This window comes from Musca autumnalis, unplaced genomic scaffold (assembly GCF_047663935.1).
Source record: "Musca autumnalis isolate F117 unplaced genomic scaffold, ASM4766393v1 scaffold_5, whole genome shotgun sequence".
NCBI classification, from domain to species: domain Eukaryota; kingdom Metazoa; phylum Arthropoda; class Insecta; order Diptera; family Muscidae; genus Musca; species Musca autumnalis.
The window spans coordinates 192960103-192983225 of NW_027412088.1; the positions used below are offsets into that span (position 1 = coordinate 192960103).

Below are 23123 nucleotides of genomic sequence, written 5' to 3' on the forward strand. Positions count from 1 at the left end.
TAGTGCTCCATGAGAAGACATTGTGGTCTTCTTTGAGAAGACCTTAATCCTCCACGAGATGGCCTTGTGGTCTTGTTTGGGAAGACCTTGGGGTCCTCCATGAGAAGACCTTATGGTCTCCTTTGAGAAGACCTTGTGGTCCTCCATGAGAAGAACTTGTGGTCTTCTTTGAGAAGACCTTGTGTTCCTTCATGAGAAGACCTTGGGGTCTTCTTTGAGTAGACCTTGTGGTCCTCCATGAGAAGACCTTGTGGTCTTCTTTGAGAAGACCTTGGGGTTCTCCATGAGAAGACATTGTGTTCCTCAATGAGAAGGCCTTGTGGTCTTTTTGAGCAGACCTTGTAATCCTCCACGAAAGGACCTTGTGGTCTTCTGTGAGAAGATCTTGGGGTCTTCTTAAAGAAGACATTTTAGTCTTCTGTGAGAAGACCTTGTGGTCTTCTGTGAGAAGATCTTGTGGTCTCTTTGAGCAGACCTTGTGATCCTCCACGAGAAGACTTTGTGGTCTTCTTTGAGAAGATCTTGGGGTATTCTTTAAGAAGACCTTTTAGTCTTCTGTGAGAAGATCTTGGGGTCTTCATTGAGAAGAGCTTGTGGTCCTCCATGGGAAGACCTTGTGGTCTTCTTTGAGAAGACCTTGAGGTCTTCTGTGAGAAAACCGTGTGGTCTTCTATGAGAAGACCTTGGGGTCTTCTGTGAGAGGACTCTGGGGTCTTCACTGAGAAGACCTTGTGGTCGTCTATGGGAAGATCTTGTGGTCTTCTCAGAGAAGAGCTTGTGTTCTTCTTTGAGAAAACCTTGTGCCCTTCTGTGAGCAGACCTTGTGATCCTCCACGAGAAGACCTTGTAGTCTTCTTTGGGAGGACTTTGTGGTCTTCTGTGACAAGACCTTGTGTTCCTCCATGAGAAGACCTTGTGGTCTTCTGTGAGAAGACCTTGTGCTCTTCTGTGAGCAGACCTTGTGATCCTCCACGAGAAGACCTTGTGGTCGTCTTTGGGAAGACCTTGGTGTCCTACATGAGAAGACCTTGTGGTCTTCTTTAAGAAGACCTTGTGGTCTTCTGTAAGAATACCTTGTGGTCTTCTGTGAGAATACCTTGTGGTCTTCTGTGAGAAGTCCTTGGGATTTTCATTGACAAGACCTTGTGGTCCTCCATGGGAAGACCTTGTGGTCTTCTTTGAGAAGACCTTGAGGTCTTCTGTGAGAAAACAGTGTGGTCTTCTATGAGAAGACCTTGGGGTCTTCATTCAGAAGACCTTGTGTTCATCCATGAGAAGACCTTTCGGTCTTCTTTAAGCAGACTTTGTGGTCTTTTCAGAGAAGAGCTTGTGTTCTTCATTGAGAAGATCTTCTCAAAGAAGACCTTGTGCTCTTCTGTGAGCAGACCTTGTGATCCTCCACGAGAAGTCATTGTGATCCTACACGAAAAGACCTTGGTGTCCTCCATGAGAAGACCTTGCGGTCTTCTGTAAGAATACCTTGTGGTCTTCTATAAGAATACCTTATGGTCGTCTGTGAGAAGATCTTGCGGTCTTCATTAAGAACACCTTGTGGCCTCTTGAGAAGACCTTGTGGTCTTCTTTGAGAAAACCTTGTGGTGTTCTTTGAGAAGACCTTGTGGTCCTCTATGGGAAGATCTTGTGGTCTTCGTTGAGAAGACCTTGTGGTCTTCTGTGAGAGACTTCGTGGTCTTCTGTGAGAAGACCTTGGGGTCCTCCATGAGAAATCCTTGTGGTCTTGTTTAAGAAGACCTAATGGTCCTCCATGACCTTGTGGTTTCTTTGAGAAAACCCTGTGGTCCTCCATCAGAAGACCTTGTTTTCTTCTTTGAGAAGACCCTGTGGTCCTTCATTAGAAGACCTTGTGGTCTTCCATAAGAAATCCTTGAAGTCTTCAACAAGAAAACCTTGTGGTCTTCTATGAGAAGACCTTTGTGGCCTGGGTCATGGGAAAACCGTCTGTATATCAAAGACCAGTAAAGAGTGTTCTGTTTATAAAAGACCTGACCAAAACTACGGTGTCTATATTATTCGAGCAAAGTGGACAAGTTATTTACATTATCCGAGCAACATTAACGTGTTAACTAAATTATATAAAGTATTCCAACAATGTGGATGAGTCATCTAAATTATGCAAGCAACTGGATAAATTTTCTACTTTATCGAAACAATGTGGATAAATTATCTAGTTTATACGAACAATGTGGATAAGTTATATACATTATCCGAACAATGTGGATAAATTTTCCAAAAACATGAATAAATTATCTACTATATCCAAACAACCTGGAATAATTATAGACATTATCTAAGCAACCTGGATACATTATCCAAACAAGGTGGATAAGTTATCTACTTATTCAAACAATGTGGACAATTTATCTACATTATCCAAACAAACTGCAAATATTTATCTATGTATATGCTCTATCCTTTCCTAGTTACACTCTAAATTATCCAAAGAGGAAATCTTTATTCACAGAAAACCTATAGAAGGTTTTCTAAATATAGAAAGCCCATGGAAGCTAAAGAATTACCAGTCCTAGATGGATAAGGTTGCCGTTAAATATTAGGCCCTACTTTGTTGTTTATTTAATATATCACCCCATCATGAATAAGAGACTCACAATTTTGTCACTCCATTTCTTAACGGCTTTAAAATGTTAAGTTTATTGCCTGCCATCTGTGCACATGTTAAGCTGCTGCGGATAAATGTTAATCGTATGTTACCATATGTCTGACACGCATGCGCCCACTTATGATGATTTGCCACATTATACAAACACACACACACATGGCAACAAATCTAACAACAAAATAAAAAATTAAATACACCAAAATAACATACGAAACAAAATTGAAATGCATTCCTCCTCCCACATTGTTCGAATTGTACTCACGTAACATTTTATGATAATTTGTTTTGTCAAATGAGTTTCGGGCTGACTAGCGGCGGGCTAGCAGGCTAACTGTCAGTTTGTTTGCAATTTAAGAACGTGTTCAATGCGTTTGTTGTGATTGTTCGTTGTTGTTGTTATTGGCACTGCCCAAAAACGAGGCTTATTTTAATATTTTTTGGCCATTAAAGCCAATGGCAATTTTATGTCAGACGAAATGGTGACCAAGTAAATGAGTGAACGAACGAACGAACGAGTGAATGAATGAATGAATAAATGAATAAAATGTATAAAACAAAATTAGCATGTGGGTTGAAAATGAAATGAAATCAATTTTTGTAAGCCTACTTTTTTTGGTGGTGGTTGTAGGCCATTAAATCACAAGACAAGTAGCGGTTGTTGCTAATTAAGCAAATTTTGGTGGGGGGAAATTTGGTTTAGTAGAGGGGGCGAAAAAAGAGAGTTTTATGCTAATGAAAAAACATTTGAGGAGAAAAGAGAAATGTGGAAACAGAACATAATATGTACCTGGAAAGTACTACAGACATTATTCAAACAATGTCGAGAAGTTATCTACTTTATGCAAAGAACACGGTTAAGTTATCTACATTATCAAAAACAGCGTGGATAAGTTCTCTAAATTATCCAAACAAAATGGGTAAGCTATCAAAATTATCCTAACAACGTGGAGAAGCTATCTCCATAACCCAACCTACGTAGATAACATATTTTCATTAACCGAACAACGCGGATAAGTTATCTACATTATCCAAACAACGTGGATAAGCTATCTACATTATCCAAACAACGTGTATAAGTTATCCACCTTATCCAAACAACGTGGATATGTTATCTGCATTATCCAAACAGCGTGGATATGTTATCTGCATTATCCAAACAACGTGGATAAGCTATTTAAATTTTCCAAACGACCTGGATAAGTCATCTACATTATCCAAACAACGTGGATTAGTTATCTACATTATCCAAACAACAAGGATAAGTTATCTACATTATCCAAACAACGTGGGTAAGTCATCTACAATATCCAAACAACGTGGATAAGTCATCTACAATATCCAAACAACGTGGATATGTTATCTGCATTGTCCAAACTACGTGGATAAGTTATCTACATTATTCAAACTACGTGGATAAGTTATCTGCATTATCCAAACAACGTGGATAAGCTATTTAAATTTTCCAAACGACCTGGATAAGTCATCTACATTATCCAAACAACGTGGATTAGTTATCTACATTATCCAAACAACAAGGATAAGTTATCTACATTATCCAAACAACGTGGGTAAGTCATCTACAATATCCAAACAACGTGGATAAGTCATCTACAATATCCAAACAACGTGGATAAGTCATCTACAATATCCAAACAAAGTGGATAAGTTATCCACCTTATCCAAACAACGTGGATAAGTCATCTACAATATCCAAACAAAGTGGATAAGTTATCCACCTTATCCAAACAACGTGGATATGTTATCTGCATTGTCCAAACTACGTGGATAAGTTATCTACATTATTCAAACTACGTGGATAAGTTATCTGCATTATCCAAACAACGTGGATAAGCTATTTAAATTTTCCAAACGACCTGGATAAGTCATCTACATTATCCAAACAACGTGGATTAGTTATCTACATTATCCAAACAACAAGGATAACTTATCTACCTTATCCAAACAACGTGGATTCGTTGTCTTGATTATCCCAACGAGGTGGATAAGTTATATAAATTTTCCAAACTACTTGGATAGGTTATCTACAGTATCCAAACTACGTGGATAAGTTATCTACATTATCCAAACTACGTGGATAAGTTATCTACATTATCCAAACAACGTGGGTAAGTCATCTACAATATCCAAACAACGTGGATAAGTCATCTACAATATCCAAACAACGTGGATAAGTTATCCACCTTATCCAAACAACGTGGATATGTTATCTGCATTATCCAAACAGCGTGGATATATTATCTGCATTATTCAAACAACGTGGATAAGCTATTTAATGATCCAAACGACCTGGATAAGTCATCTACATTATCCAAACAACGTGGATTAGTTATCTACATTATCCAAACAACAAGGATAAGTTATCTACCTTATCCAAACAACGTGGATATGTTGTCTTAATTATCCCAACGAGGTGAATAAGTTATCTACATTTTCCAAACTACGTAGATAAGTTATCTACAGTATCCAAACTACGTGGATAAGTTATCTACATTATCCAAACTACGTGGATAAGTCATCTACAATATCCAAACAACTTCTTATCCAAAAAACGTGGATATGTTATCTGCATTATCCAACCAACGTGGATAAGCTATTTAAATTATCCAAACGACATGGATAAGTCATCTACATTATCCAAACAACGTGGATTAGTTATCTACATTATCCAAGCAACAAGGATAAGTTATCTGCCTTATCCAAACAACGTGGATACGTTGTCTTAATTATCCCAACGAGATGGATAAGTTATCTACATTTTCCAAACTACGTAGATAAGTTATCTACAGTATCCAAACTACGTGGATAAGTTATCTACATTTTCCAAACAACGTGGATAAGTTATCCTCCTTATCGAAACAACGTGGATAAGCTATTAATTATCCAAACTACTTGGATAAGTTAACTTAATTATACAAACGACGTGGATAGGTTGTATACTTTATCCAAACAACGTGAATGAGTTTTAAATTTAAATTATCCAAAATAATAATCCAAACTACGTGGGTGATTTATGCAAACAACGTATAAAACTTGGGTCCATAATCCAAGTGCGTGAATAAATTGTTTTCATTATCCAAAAACAACGTAGAAAAGTTATCCAAGCAACATGGATAAATTATCTTTATTATTCCAACATCAACGCCAGGAACCTCCTCCTTCCATCTAAAATAACTTTGCAAATAGAAGCTACCGTCATGTAATCATATGTCCCAAAATTACCCACGCTCTCTATAATACATCGGATTATTTATTTACCCGGATAATTTATCCTCTGTGACCTAATTATCCATATCCAATTACTGGTTTAAAAAATGAATAGCCCCGGCATCCCTCAATCGGAAAACATGTGTCGTTCTTCGGACATAAAATTGATGGATACTGTTACTGTGGCACGTTGTTGTTGTTGTTTGTGTTTTTGTTCAAGTCCAGCTTATTTTAAAAATGCCGACATATGGACGTCACTAATGAATGATCCAAACGACCTGGATAAGTCATCTACATTATCCAAACAACGTGGATTAGTTATCTACATTATCCAAACAACAAGGATAAGTTATCTACCTTATCCAAACAACGTGGATATGTTGTCTTAATTATCCCAACGAGGTGAATAAGTTATCTACATTTTCCAAACTACGTAGATAAGTTATCTACAGTATCCAAACTACGTGGATAAGTTATCTACATTATCCAAACTACGTGGATAAGTCATCTACAATATCCAAACAACTTCTTATCCAAAAAACGTGGATATGTTATCTGCATTATCCAACCAACGTGGATAAGCTATTTAAATTATCCAAACGACATGGATAAGTCATCTACATTATCCAAACAACGTGGATTAGTTATCTACATTATCCAAGCAACAAGGATAAGTTATCTGCCTTATCCAAACAACGTGGATACGTTGTCTTAATTATCCCAACGAGATGGATAAGTTATCTACATTTTCCAAACTACGTAGATAAGTTATCTACAGTATCCAAACTACGTGGATAAGTTATCTACATTTTCCAAACAACGTGGATAAGTTATCCTCCTTATCGAAACAACGTGGATAAGCTATTAATTATCCAAACTACTTGGATTAGTTAACTTAATTATACAAACGACGTGGATAGGTTGTATACTTTATCCAAACAACGTGAATGAGTTTTAAATTTAAATTATCCAAAATAATAATCCAAACTACGTGGGTGATTTATGCAAACAACGTATAAAACTTGGGTCCATAATCCAAGTGCGTGAATAAATTGTTTTCATTATCCAAAAACAACGTAGAAAAGTTATCCAAGCAACATGGATAAATTATCTTTATTATTCCAACATCAACGCCAGGAACCTCCTCCTTCCATCTAAAATAACTTTGCAAATAGAAGCTACCGTCATGTAATCATATGTCCCAAATTTACCCACGCTCTCTATAATACATCGGATTATTTATTTACCCGGATAATTTATCCTCTGTGACCTAATTATCCATATCCAATTACTGGTTTAAAAAATGAATAGCCCCGGCATCCCTCAATCGGAAAACATGTGTCGTTCTTCGGACATAAAATTGATGGATACTGTTACTGTGGCACGTTGTTGTTGTTGTTTGTGTTTTTGTTCAAGTCCAGCTTATTTTAAAAATGCCGACATATGGACGTCACTAATGAAGCTGAAATTCAAAAATTGTCAATTTTAAGAGACGACTTTGAACGGTGATAAAATGACAACAGCAACAAAAAATGGCAAAACTAAACGAAGCGCAGAAATGGCTGTGAACCGACAATATTTTGTTGTTGTTGTTGACAGTTTTGTGTGATTACTGATATTGATGCGGACGGCGAGCGATGAGGATGATGATTGCATTAAGTCATTTTTAGCTGTTCATTATAATGCAAAACACGATCTCATATGGTAGCACGGCCCCCCCTCCGAGATGGAGGGAGAGAGAGGAGGTTCGTAGGAGGATATGCAATATATTGACATTGTGGTTTCAAAGCTGGCTGACTGGGTCCCCTACTGTAATTGTGACAAAGGTCCCCAGAGTTGAAAGGCTTGCCAAGTGTTGGGATATTCATGTTGTGGGACCAACAGCCAACCCCACACTCAGCTCCTGTAGTGTCAACAATTGGCGACTTGCTGCTGTTTTTTGTTTTCGTTACTTTACAAAACTGAAATTTAATATCCAATAAAGGCTTTTTGCTGCTGTGGGGGTGCTCCGTGCGCTACACTGAAACTGAATTCAACTGTCATGGGGTTTGATGGAATAGGAAGATCTTTGGCTTACATTTGGCACTTTTTGTGTTTTGTAAATTACTGAGAAACTGAAAGACAGACATACATAGAGACAGACATTAATTCAAGCTTGCCTTTAGATCACATTGGCAACGAGGATGGCTGCTGGAAACCGCTACTGCTGAACGAGCAAACGACCTACCGAACACCTTTGAACACGAATTTTGGCGAATTTTGTGTTGTACCAAAGTGTTTTGTTTGACAAAATTGCTTGCGTGACATGTTGCAGAAACAGCAGGGGGCCGGCCAGCAACAGAAACCAAGAGGAAAAAACTGTTGAACCAACAAAACATTGACAGCACCAACAACACTCACATGAACACACACATACACCCAATTAAATGGAATAAAATTAATTTATTAATTTGTAGATTTTTGTTGTATTTGCGGTTGCAAGTTATTGTTGTTGTGATTGCTATTTTGTCTGTTTTTTTCTGTTCTTGTGGTAAACACCAGAGATTTTGTAAATGGTAAACGACAACCCATAAAAGGTAGGGTGGAGGTATTCTCAATGCACTCGAATCGGTTAATTAAGATTTCACTTCGCACAAAAAAAACCCAAACAATCAAAAATTTTTTGAAGTGTTTCTTTTTTGGGCTTTGGTTTGGACAGTAAGAAGTCAATTTGTGGTCGGTAGATTGGATGCTGCATTTTAAAGAGGGGAGAAAATATTGGCTGCCTTTTCTACATAACCTGAAGTGAATAAGTGATCAGTCGTAAACGAACAATGTGGAGAAGTTATATAAATTATCTGAAGATAGTGCAATACTTATCTACATTATCCGAACAATGAGGATAATCTACCTAAGATATCCAGATACATTATCTAAACAACGTGCATAAGTTATCTACATTATATAAACAACCTTGATTAATTATCTAAGTTATCCAAACAATTAGAATAAGTTGTCCTAACAACGAAGATAAGTTTTCGAAATTATCCAAACAACCTGGATATTTTTTCTACATTATCTAAACTACGAGGATAATTGTTCTACATTATCTAAACAAGGTGGGTAAATTATCTACATTATCTAAACAACGTGGATAGGTTATCTACATTATCTAAAAAACGTGGATAGGTTATCTACATTATCTAAAAAAGTGGATAAGTTATCTTAAATATAAACAACCTCGATTATTATCTGAGTTATCCAAACAATTTGAATAAGTTATCCATAAAACGAAGATATGTTTTCTAAATTATCCAAACAACCTGGATAATTTTTCTACATTATCTAAAAAACACGGATAAATTACTTACACTATCTAAACATCGTGGATAGGTTATCTACATTATCTAAATAACGTAGATACGTTATAAAATTATCTAAACAACGTGGATAAGTTATCTACATTATTTAAACAACCTGGATAAGTTATCTACACCATCGAAAGAACGTGGATTTGTTATCTACATTATCCAGACAAAGTGGATAAGTAATCTGCATTATCCAAACAACATGGATAAGTTATCTACATTATACACACAAAGTAAATAAGTAATCTGTTTTATCCAAACAAAGTGGGTAAGTTATCTACATTCTCCAAGCAACGTGGATAAGTTATCTACATTATATAGACAAGGGGGATAAGTAATCTGCGTTATCCAAACAACGAGGATAAGTTATCTACATTATGCAAGCAACGTAGATAATTTATCTACATTATTTAAACAACGTGCATGAGTTATCTACATTATCCAGACAACATGGATAAGTAAACTGCGTTATCCAAACAAGGTGCATAAGTTATCTACACTATCCAAACAAAGTGGATAAGTTGTCTACATAATACATACAACGTGGATATGTTATCTACATTATCCAGACAATGCGGATAAGATTTAAACATAATCCAAAAACGAGAACAAGTTATCTACATTATCAAAACAACGTAGATAAGTTATCTATATTACTCAGATAACGTGGATAACTCTAAAACATTATCCGAACAACGAGGATAAGTTATCTATATTATCCAAGCAACGTGGATAGCTTTGAAACATTATCTAAACAAAGTGGAACGGGGATACATATATTATCTACACTATCCAAAAAATTAGATAAGTAATCTGCTTTATCCAAACAACGTGGGTAAGTTATCTACATTCTCCAAGCAACGTGGATAAGTTATCTACATTATATAGACAACGGGGATAAGTAATCTGCGTTATCCAAGCAACGTGGATAAGTTATCTACATTATATAGACAACGGGGATAAGTAATCTGCGTTATCCAAACAACGTGGATTAGTTGTCTACATTATCCAAACAACGAGGATAAGTTATCTACATTCTCCAAGCAACGTGGATAAGTTATCTACATTATATAGACAACGTGGATAAGTTATCTACATTATTTAAACAACGTGGATGAGTTATCTACATTATCCAGACAACGTGGATAAGTAATCTGCGTTATCCAAACAAGGTGCATAGGTTATCTACACTATCCAAACAAAGTGGATAAGTCATCTACATTATCCATACAACGTGGATAAGTTATCTACATTATCCAGACAACGTGCATAAGTAAACTGCATTATCCAAACAACGTGGATAAGTTGTCTTTATTATTCAGATAACGTGGATAACTCTAAAACATTATCCAAACAACGAGGATAAGTTATCTACATCATCTAGACAACGTGGATAAGTTATCTATATTATCCAAGCAACGTGGATAACTTTTAAACATTATCTAAGCAAAGTAGAACGGGGATATATTATCTACATTATCCAAAAATTTAAATAAGTTATCTACTTTGTCCACAAAACGTAGAGTAGTCATCTACTACAAGCACTTAGATAAGTTATCTACATTATTTAAAATGTAAATAAGTTATCTACATTATCAAAACAAATTAGATACGTTATTTATATTATCCCAAAAACGTGGATAAGTTATCTACATTACTCAAAAACGTATCTACATTATCCAAAATACATGGATAAGCTATCTACAATATCCAAGCAACGTAGAAAAGTTATCTACATTATTAAAAAAGGTAGATGAGTTATCCACATTATCCAAAGATCGTGGATAAGTTATTTATGTTATCCAACCAACTTAGACAAGTTATCTATATTATAAAAACAACGTGGACAAATTACTCACACTGTATATCTATACTATCCACAAAACGCGGATAAGTTAAGTACATTATCCCAAAACATAGATAAGTTATCTACATTACCCAAAAATTTGGATAAGTTATCTACATTATCCAAAAAACGTGAATAAATTATCTAGATTCTCCAAGCAACGTAGATAATTTATCTACATTATTTAAACATCGTGGATGAGTTATCTGCATTATCCAGACAACGTGGATATGTAATCTGTGTTATCCAAATAAGGTGCATAGGTTATATACACTATCCAAACAAAGTGGATAAGTTATCTACATTATCCATACAACGTGAATAAGTTATCTACATTATCCAGGCAACAGGGATAACTTTTAAACATTATCCAAAAAACGAGAATAAGTTATCTGCATTATTCAGACAACGTGTATAAGTAAACTGCATTATCCAAATAACGTGGATAAGTTATCTACATTATCCAAACAACGTGGATAAATTATCTACATTATTCAGATAACGTGGATAACTCTAAAACATTATCCAAACAACGAGGATAAGTTATCTACATCATCCAGACAAAGTGGATAAGTTATCTATATTATCCAAGCAACGTGGATAACTTTTAAACATTATCTAAACAAAGTGGAACGGGAATATATTATCTACATTATCCAAAAATTTAGATATGTTATCTACTTTGTCCACAAAACGTAGAGAAGTCATCTACTACAAGCACTTAGATAAGTTATCTACATTATTTAAAACATAGATAAGCTATCTACATTATCAAAACAACTTAGATACGTTATTTACGTTATCCAAAAACGTGGATAAGTTATCTACATTATCTACATTTTCCAAGCAACATAGAAAAGTTATCTACATTATTAAAAAACGTAGATGAGTTATCTACATTGTCCAGATTACGTGGACAAGTTATTTTAGTTATCCGAGCGACACGGATAATTTATCTACCTTATCCAAACAAAGAGGATATGTTATCTATCTTATTCAAACAACGTGCATAAGTTATCTTCACTATCCAGACAACGTGGATAAGTTATCTACATTACCCAAATAATGTAGACAAGTTATCTTAATTATCTAAAAAAAAACATGGATAAGCTATGTACATTATCCACGCAGCGTGGATAAGTTATCTATATTTTCCAAATAACCAAGATAAATTATCTATATTATTCGAAAAATGTTAATAAGTTTTCTATATTTTCCAAATAACGAAGATAAGTTGTCTACATTATCCTTATCCGAACAATATAGATAAGACTTGAGCAATGTGGTTAAGTTATCTACACTATCCAAATATCGTGGATAAGTTGTGTCTAAATTATCTAAATAACATGGAAAAGTTATCTATATTATCTGAACAATGTGAATGAGTTATCTACACTAACCTAATTACGTGGGTTATGTATTTAATTTACCCAAACAATGTGGATAAGTTTTTTACATTATCCAATTAAAGTGAATAAGTCATCTTAATTATCCAAACAATGTGGATGATTGATCTAAATTATCCTAACAATGTGGATAAAATATCTACGTTAGCCGAACAATGTGAGTAAGTTATCTGCACTATCCAAATAACGAGGATAATTTATAGAAATTATCCAAACATTATGGGTATCTTATTCACATTATCCGATGAAAGTGAATGAGTTATTTGAATTATCCAATAATGTGGATAAGTTATCGAAATTATACAAACAATGTGGATAACATCTTTAAAAAGGTATCTATCTTATCCAAACAATGTGAGTAAGTTATCTGCACTATCCAAATAACATGAATAAGTTATAGAAATTATCTAAACAATATGGATAAGTCATATACAGTATCCAATTAACGTGGGTAAGTTATCTACATTATCCAAACAACATGGATAAGTTATCTAAATTACAAAAACAATGTGGACAAGTGACATAAATTAGCCTAACAATGTTCATAAGATATACTAACAATGTTGATAATTTATCCACACTATCCAAATAACGTGGATAAGATGTATACACTATCAAAATAAAGTGGATAAGTTATCTTCATTATCCAAAAAACATAAGATAAATTATCCACACTATCCAAAAAATGTGGAATGGTATTTACATTAACCAAACTCCGTGGAAATTTTATCAAAATATCACAGATATATAATCTACAGCACTTTATCAAAATGTCGGTGATAAATCATTATCAATAAATAGATTTTGAATTTTGGTATTCAAATACATATCATGTATGTATGTATGTATGTATCTTATCCCCGCCATCAGCATAACATAGATCCATTATCCGAATGACATTAGAAGAAAATTTATTTGAATTGTCTGATTTTCATTGATTTGCAATTTATTATGGCATTAAATGTTTCTTTCTGTTCTTTTTTTTGCGTTGTCGATGTTACAAGATTTCTGTCTCAGTTTATCTATCTGACGAAAATGTGGGTCAATTGTAACACGTTTTGTGCATATTTTCAATACACTCCCACATTGCTGCACGCCAGAGGTGGAGAAAAAAAGTTGACACTAGCAACAGAGTACGAGACGAACAAACGTAAACGTTACGATCTGCAACGTTACGATTTTTTGTCGTCATCATCGCCATCGCCATCAATGGGGGGCTCAACTTTCAGAACAACTTGGTTAAATGACGGGGGAGAACCAGAAACTGGTAAAAATTGTTTTGCTCTAAAGTGCAACACCCACACATGTGTATACATATCTATGTATGTATGTATGCTTGAGGATGGCTGGCGGCGGCGCATGAGCAAAACTGCAATTTTTTCGTTTTTCCAAAATCGATTGGCTGCAATAATATTTCATAGAATTAAATAAAATTAATTGAGCCACCACCAGCAGAAAATTTGAAACCTCAACAATATTTTTGTGTAAAAGCAAATTGAGCAACGAAGATGATTATGACTAAACAATAAAAAAAACCTACCGCCAACTTCACCATAATTCAATATCGAATTACCACCGAAGCAGCAATGAAAACAAAGCCAATTCTTTGTTGAAGATTCCCATGAAAATGCCACTGATTGATGATATATGTTTATGTGCGGAGGTAATGAATGGCGGAACGATCTTCGTTCGCCTCACATCAACCATGGATAATTTCTTGCAGGCAATTTGTTAAACGTCCCACAACTATTACCAGAGCTTCGCAACTTCCCATCCGACCATAGACGAGTTGTTTATTTTGTTGGTTTGTTTGTTGTTGTTTATTATTACTGCTGTTGTTGTTACGTATGTGTTTACTCTTCGAACCGTTCAATAAACTTTACTAAAGCGATCTGTGTAATTTTTTTTAATTAATCGTAATTTTTTGTTGACGTTCTGCTGTTTTATCTTTTCATTCATTTTTTTCTCCATACTCCATAGTTTGCTTATTTTATCATCATCAGCGACTCTTGCAACTGTGGCGTTCGTTAGTTCGGTGAACGGTTCTTGTCGTTGCCTTAATTTTCATTTCATTTCGATTTTTTTAAGTTTTTTTTGGTTTGCTGCAACATTCAAGATTGTTATGATTGAACGGATATGGGTGTTGACTTGTGGGCGGTTTATTAATTTGATTGTATCAACCAACCATCTCAGCAGCCACACACACACAGCTTTATTGGAGATTTTTGATTTCGTTAGCAAGCCAACAACATTGTGAACAAATCTTATGTCTCAAACAACAACAAAAAAATGTAACAATTGAGGTGACAGAGCGTTAATGGGAAGCTTAACATGATTTCACAGCTGACATACAAAGGCAAAATAACGTGACATTTTGTCTATTCAATAATTACTGTTATTGATACTTTCACTTTGTTCGTTAGATTTGTGACATTTTGGTTAATCTAGATATGTTATTTGTGGCAATTATTATATTCTTCGACATCGAGAAAAAGCTTTGAAATAAATTATCCAAGTTATTTGGATATTTATATGTTATTGGGATTGTGGGGATAAGTTATCCACGTTCTTTGGATAATGTAGATAAATATCCACATTGTTTGGATAAAGTAGATAACTTATCCACGTTTTAGATAATGTAGATAACTTATCCACTTTAACAAAACTTATCCTAGATGTTTTGATAATGTAGATAACTTATCCACTTTAACAATAACTTATCCGAGATATTTTGATAATGTAGATAAACTAGTCACGTTGTTGGGTAAAGTATCCAAGTTGTTTGGACAATGGAAATAAGTACGTTGTGTAGATAATGTGGATAAAGTAGATAACTTATACACATTGTTTGGACAAAATAGATCACTTATCCACGTTATGTATAGTGTAGATAACTTAGCATGTTTTTTTGGGATATGCAAGTAAGTTATCAGCGCTTGGTTGGATAATGTGACTAACTTATACTGCATGTGGATACTGCAGATAACTTATCCACGTTGTTTGGATAGTGTAGATAAACAATCCATGTTATTTGGATAATATAGATAACTTATCCACGTTGTTTAGTTATTGTAAATGAATTGTCCACGTTGTTTTTAAAACTTATCAAGGAACGACGCGTAGTTAGTATATTTTAAATAACTTATCCATGTTGTTGGATAATGTATCCACTTAGTTTCGGTAATTTAACTTATAACTTATACTTACTTATAACTTACTTATAACTTATTCACGTTGTACGGACAATGCAGATAAGTTGCTCGCATTGTTTGGATAATGCATATAACTTATTAACTTTATCTGGATAATGTAGATAACTTATCCACATTATGTAGAAAACATAGGTAGATTTCCTACGTTATCTGGTTAGTGTAGATAACTTATCCACGTGGTTAGGATAAATTAAATAACTTATAAATTGCCAATTTTGTCTGGATAATTTATCCACGTTTTTTGGATAGCGTACAAAACTTATCCACGTTGCTTGGATAATGTAGAAAACTTACCCACGTTGTTTGGATAAAGTATATAACTTATCTACGTTATTTTGATAATGTAGACATGTTATACACCTTGTTTGGATAATTCAGATAACTTATTCAGAAGCAGATAATTTATCAACGTTGTTTCGATTATCTAGATACATCATCCACGTTGGTTAGATAAAATAGATAACTTATCCACATTGTTGGGATAATTTAGATAACTTATCTACGTTGTTTGGAGAATGTAGATAACTTATCCACATTGTTCGGATAATTTAGATAACTTATCCACGTTGTTTTGAGATTGTAGATAACTTATGCACGCTGTTTGAATGTAGTTAGGATAATGTAGATAACTCTAGATGACTTATCCACGTTGTTTGGTATAGGCAGATAATTAATCAACGTTGTTTCGATTATTTAGATACATCATCCACGTTGGTTAGATAAAATAGATAACTTATCCACATTGTTGGGATAATTTAGATAACTTATCAACGTTATTTGGAGAATGTAGATAACTTATCCACATTGTTCGGATAATTTAGATAACTTATTCACGTGGTTTGAATGTAGTTAGGATAATGTAGATAACTCTAGTAGACTTATCCACGTTGTTTGGAATAGACAGATAATTAATCAACGTTGATTCGATTATCTAGATACATCATCCACGTTGGTTAGTTAAAATAGATAACTTATCCACATTGTTCGGATAATTTAGATAACTTATCTACGTTGTTTGGAGAATGTAGATAACTTATCCACGTTGTTTGGAGATTGTAGATAACTTATCCACGCCGTTTGAATGTAGTTAGAATAATATAGATAACTCTAGATGACTTATCCACGCTGTTTGGTATAGGCAAATAATTAATCAACGTTGTTTCGATTATCTAGATACATCATCCACGTTGGTTAGATAAAGAAGATAATTTATCCACATTGTTCGGATAACTTAGATAACTTATCCGCGTTGTTTGGGGAATGTAAACAACTTATCCACATTGTTCGGATAATTTAGATAACTTATCCACGTTGTTTGGAGATTGTAGATAACTTATCCACGCTGTTTGAATGCAGTTAGGATAATGTAGATAACTTTAGATGACTTATCCACGTTGTTTGGTATAGGTAATGTAGAATGTACCTATCCGGATAATAATAAATAACTTCTTACGTTGTTTGCATAATCTAAATAGTTGGTTGTATTATTTATTATTTGGATAATGTAGATAACTTATCCCCGTTGTTTGTGTAATGTAGATAACATATCTACGTTGCTTGGATAATAAAAACAACTTACCTAAGTTAATTGGATAATGTAGATAGTTTATCCACGTTGTTTGGATAATATAGATTACATATCCGCGTACTTGTGATAATACAGATAACTTATCCACGACGTTTGGATAATTTAGATAACTTACCCAAGCTAATTGGATAATGTGTATAGTTTATCCACGTTGTTTGGATTACATAGATAAATTATCCGCGTTGTTTGCATTATCTATATAAAATATTTGGGTAGTTTGCATTATCTAGATAAAATATCTGCGTAGTTTGCATAATATAGATAACTTATCCACGTTGATTGGCTAATTTAGATAACTTATCCACGTTGATTGACTAATTTAGATAACTTATCCACGTTTAATGGATAATTATTAACTTAAATTATTAACTCTGTCTGGATAATGCAGATAATTTACTAACGTTGTTTGGATAATGCAGATAACTTACTAACGTTGTTTGGATAATGCAGATAACTTATTAAACTTGTCTGGATATTGTAGATAACTTATCCGTATTATGTAGGAAACATAAGTAGATTTCCTACGTTAATTTGTTAGTGCAGATAACTTATCCAAGTGGTTTGGATAATGTATGTAACTTATCAATTTTGTCTGAATAATGCAGATAATTGATCCACGTTTTGGATAGTGAAGATAACGTATCCTCGTTGTTTGAATGATAAAGAAAACCTATCCCTGTTATTTGGATAGAGTAGATAACCTATCTATGCTGTTTTGATAATGTAGATAAGTCGTTCTTTGGATAATGTAGAAAACTTATACTGTAGATAGCTTATCCACGTTGTTTAGATAATGTCCACCTGTTTGGATAATGTAGAGAACTTACCCACGTAGATTGGATAATTTCGATAATTTATCTACGTTGTTTGGATATTGTAGATAACTTATCTACGTGTTTTGGATAATGCAGACAACTTATGCATGTAGATTGGACAATTTTGATAATTTATCTACGCTATTTAGATAATGTAGATATCTTATCCACGTTGTTTGGATAATGTATATGACTTATTTACGTTATTCGGATAATGGAGATAACTTATCCACGTTGTTGGGATCACGTAGATAACGTACCCGGGTTTGGAAAATATGGATAACTTGTCCACTTTGTTTAACTTATCCACGTTATTTGTATAATGTAGGTAACTTATCCACATTTTTTGTAAAATGAAGAGAACCTATCCACTTTATTTGTATAATGTAGATAACTTATCCAATTTGTTTGTAAAATTAAGAGAACATATCCACTTTTTTGGATACTGAAGAAAACTTATCCACGTTCTTTGGATAATGCGATAACTTATCCACGTTATTTGAATAATGTAGATAACTTATCCACCTCGTTTTCATAATGAAGATAAATTATCCACGTTGCTTAGGTAATGTAGATAATTTATCGACGTTGTTTGGATAATTTATACAAATTATCTGAATTGTTTGGATAGTGTAGATAACTTATCCAAGTTGTTTGGATAATGCAGATAACTTATCCACCTCGTCTTAATAATGAAAATAACCTTTCTACGCTGTTTGGATACTGTAGATAACTTGTCCACTTTGTTTGTGTAATGTAGATAACTTATAAACGTTGTTGGGATAATGAAGATAACTTATCCAAATGTTTTGGATAAATAAGATAACTTACCGCGTCCTTTGGATAAAGCAGATTACTTATCCACGTTGTTTGGATAATCCAGATAATTTATCGACATTGTTTGGATAAATTTTACAAGTTATCTGAATTGTTTGGATAGTGTAGATAAATTATCCATGTTGTTTGGATAATGTAGATAACTTATCCTCATTGTGTGGATAATGTAGGTAACTTATCCACGTTCTTTGGATAATGTAGATAACTTATCCACTTTGTTTAGATAATGAAAACAACTTATCACCTTTTTCGGATAATAAAGATAACTTATCCACGTGCTTTGGATAATGTAGATAACATATCCAATTTGTTGGATAATGCAGATAACTTATCAACGTCGTTTGTGTAATGTTGGATATATTAGATAATTTATCCACGTACCTTGGGAAATTTAGATAAATTGTAACGACTAGTGGAAATGTAGATAATTTATCCACGTTGTTTGGATAATAGTGTGGCACAAATTATCGTATAAATGCAATTTAAGGGCTGTTTTAGGATTGTTTGAATATTTTTTGGAGGTAGTTCGGATTACAAAGATTTTAAGCAAGGGCAAGTTCATACATCCTGAGATAAACAGCCATTTTCACTATGTCGAACGAAAATGAAAACGAAAGAAAAACAACTAAACTCGTGTATGATTTTTAAATTTTGTAGTTGTTTAAAATCAAGCACAAAGTTAATATTGCCATGGAAACCAAAGTTTAGGTGTTTTTCGTTCGCAATCATTTTCTTTCGACATAGTGAAACAGGCCCAAAGACTCAAAATTTCCTGAGATCACCAACTAAAATGGCTGGTGCATTGTACAATAAGTTTCGATAAGAGCTATCGATTTGGCGCAAACAATGCACATCGTAATAATCCATCCAAACTTCGATCAAAATCGAAGGTGGACTATAGTTCACTCTGCTATCTCCCCCACAAAAACTGAAATATAAGATATACTGAGAGTTGGCATTTAATTTATCGGGAATTAAATGTCAGACAAATTATTCTTTACAGTGAAGAAATTGCTGGAAAAATTATTTGAGGTAACGTTTACCGTTTTCTCAGTATCAATTACCAGACAATTAACGTAAAGAGGATTTCCAGCTTTTTGCCACAGACGAACGATAACGAGCTGATGCTAACACCGTTGATACAAGGGAACCTTCTCGCCATATTCAAAATATGTTCAATGTTCCCCTGGAGTCATGTCATATAGTCTAAATTTCCTGCTTTGCTAAATCCCAGCCTCAGGGTTAATTCTTTGTAATAATAATAAAAAGACAACTTATGGGCCTTTGTTCACATAGCATTTCCACCCACCCACCTATTATTTTTGTTTGTATATTTTTGTTGGGTTTTTTAACCAACAAAAGTTTGTCATGTCTAGCAAATTAACAGACCTTTAAAAAAATGACAGATTAATGGGATTTCGTACAACAAAGAAATAGGAAAAAATAGTTAATAACTTTTTGAACATTCCGATTGACTATGATGACGGACGGCGGACGACATGTGCCATTAATAAGCAATCAATAATGGCACAGCAACAAAAACATCAGCAACAATAATAAACACTTTTGTTTAGGTGATGTTTTTTTTTTTTTTTTTTGTTTAGTCTAGAGTCGATCTCAGGGTCAGGGTTACAATGACAATACAATAGAATAGTTGAAGAGGAAGGGGGACCACTTTATTGACCAAATAATAGTTGTAATGATACTGGTTTGTGTATCAAGTCGGGGGGCTGGGGTACAAAAGGCCACAATAAGTGGCAGTGGTAGTGATTGAGTGGTTGGTTGTCTATGATTGTATGCATTAAATATGGCTAATTAAATTTGTTATTGGACATTATTAACTTAATTTCAATTAGTATTCATTAAATGATGATTACACACACTCTGATTGTTGTTGTGTAGTTGGAATAATTAATTTCCATCTATTGAGATTTCTATTTGATTTTGAAAAGATGTTGCATATCACTTCACCACTTGTTTAGCAGACCACCCAATTTTTGCCAATTAAAATAAGATTTAGGAGCTTACCATTGCTTTCCACAAAGGCTCTTTGTGATCTCAAAACAAGGGACCTGAAAATAGAATAGAAAGACAAGCATATTAAAAAAGGAACACTAATTGTGGCAACTTTATATCTCTTAATTAGCATAGCCAACTTGTCATCACTTCCCAAGTTACTGTGGGTGGCAGTTTCTGGTTTGTTTGTTGTTATAATTTCAACATTTGAAGAAATTATTTTTGTAATAATTTGTTGTTTGTGTGGATGCAGTTGTGATTCCATGGTCTAATGATAAGTCTTGAAACATAGCGTGTATTCCCTACACCATCAAAAGGAGGGAGTTTGGTTTCTTTACAGAGTTGCAACACATTAGAGTGGGTAGTAAAAAAGTAACTGATCTTACTGCAGATCATTAGCTTGATCTCATCATAGAAGAACGCTGGATATTCTCATAGAAGGTCACATGACCTTCTTTTAGAAGATCACATGATATTCTCACAGAAGATGACTATATTTCCTTATCCATCTTTCTCACTTGATCTTCTTATAGAATGTAGCATGATACTTTAATATAATCTTCTCTTAGAAGATCTCTTGATCTACATCGAGAAGGTCACCTGATTTTCTAAAAGACTATCACTGGATCTTCTTCTAGAAAATCACTTAATATTCTCATAGAAGACCACTTGATCTTCTCATAGAAGACCAGTTGATCTTCTCATAGAAGACCACTTGATCTTCTCATAGAAGATCAGTGGATCTTCTTCTAGAAGATCACTTCATATTCTCATAGAAGACCACTTAAACTTCTCATAGAAGATCACTTCATATTCTAATAGATGATCACTTGATCTTCTCATAGAAGACCAGTTGATCTTCTCATAGAAGACCACTTAATCTTCTCATAGAAGATCACTGGATCTTCTTCTAGAAGGTCACTGGATATTCTCATAGAAGACCACTTAAACTTCTCATAGAAGATCACTTCATATTCTAATAGATGATCACTTGATCTTCTCATAGAAGACCAGTTGATCTTCTCATAGAAGACCACTTAAACTTCTCATAGAAGATCACTTCATATTCTAATAGATGATCACTTGATCTTCTCATAGAAGACCAGTTGATCTTCTCATAGAAGACCACTTCTTCTTCACATAAAATACCACTTGATCTTCTCATAGAAGACCACTTGATCTTCTCATAGAATATCACTTGATCTTCTCATAGAATATCACTGGATCTTCTTCTGGAAGATCACTTCACATTCTCATAGAAGACCACTTGATCTTCTCATAGAAGATCACTTGATTTCCTCATAGAAGATCACTTGATCTTCTCATCGAAGATCACTTGATCTTCTTATAGAAGATCGCTTGATCTTCTTATAGAGGATCACATGATCTTCTCAAAGAAGATCACTTGATCTTCTTATAGAGGATCACATGATCCTATCATAGAAGATCACTTGATATTCTCATGGAATATCATGGAGTACCACTTGATCTTCTTACAGAAGATCAATTAATCTTTTTATAGAAGATCACTTGATCTTCTCATAGAAGATCACTTGATCTTCTCATAGAAGTTCACTTGATATTCTCATAAAAGATCACTTGAGATTCTCTTAGAAGATCACTTAATATTCTCATAGAAGATCACTTGATCTTTTCTCAAAACCTTATTTAATCTTCTCATAGAAGATCACTTGATCTTCATATAGAAGATCACTTGATCTTCATATATCTTCATATAGAAGATCACTTGATCTTCATATAGAAGATCAATTAATCTTCTCATAGAAGATGACTTGATATTCTCATTGAAGATCACTTGATCTTCTTATAGAAGATCCCTTGATCTTCTTATAGAGGATCACTTGATCTTCTTATAGAGGATCACATGATCTTCTCAAAGAAGATCACTTGATCTTCTTATAGAAGATCACATGATCCTCTCAAAGAAGATCAATAAATATTGTCATAGAAAACCCATTGATCTTCTCATAGACGTTTGATTGACTTTTTTATAGAAAATCACTCGATCTTCTTCTGTGGAAGATCACTAGTTCTCCTTCTATGGAAGATCAGTAGATCCTTCTATAGAAAATCAGTAGATCTCCTCTTAAAATATCAATTAATGTTCTCATGGATGATACGTAGATCTTCTCCAGGAACATCAGTAACTCTTTCCATAGAAGGTCAGTAGAT

The 23123-nt window shown here is 34.0% G+C and overlaps 1 protein-coding gene across 5 annotated transcripts in view; it reads right to left on the reverse strand.

The window, feature by feature from the left end:
- Positions 1-23123, reverse strand: part of Kank (KN motif and ankyrin repeat domain-containing protein 2 kank) — a 190253-nt gene that overhangs the window by 76592 nt on the left and 90538 nt on the right. For all 5 annotated transcript variants that reach the window (XM_073957540.1, XM_073957538.1, XM_073957539.1 and 2 more), the window contains one exon: positions 20943-20986. In XM_073957540.1, coding sequence (XP_073813641.1) covers positions 20943-20986 — 44 coding nt within the window. The remainder of the gene's footprint in view (positions 1-20942; positions 20987-23123) is intronic.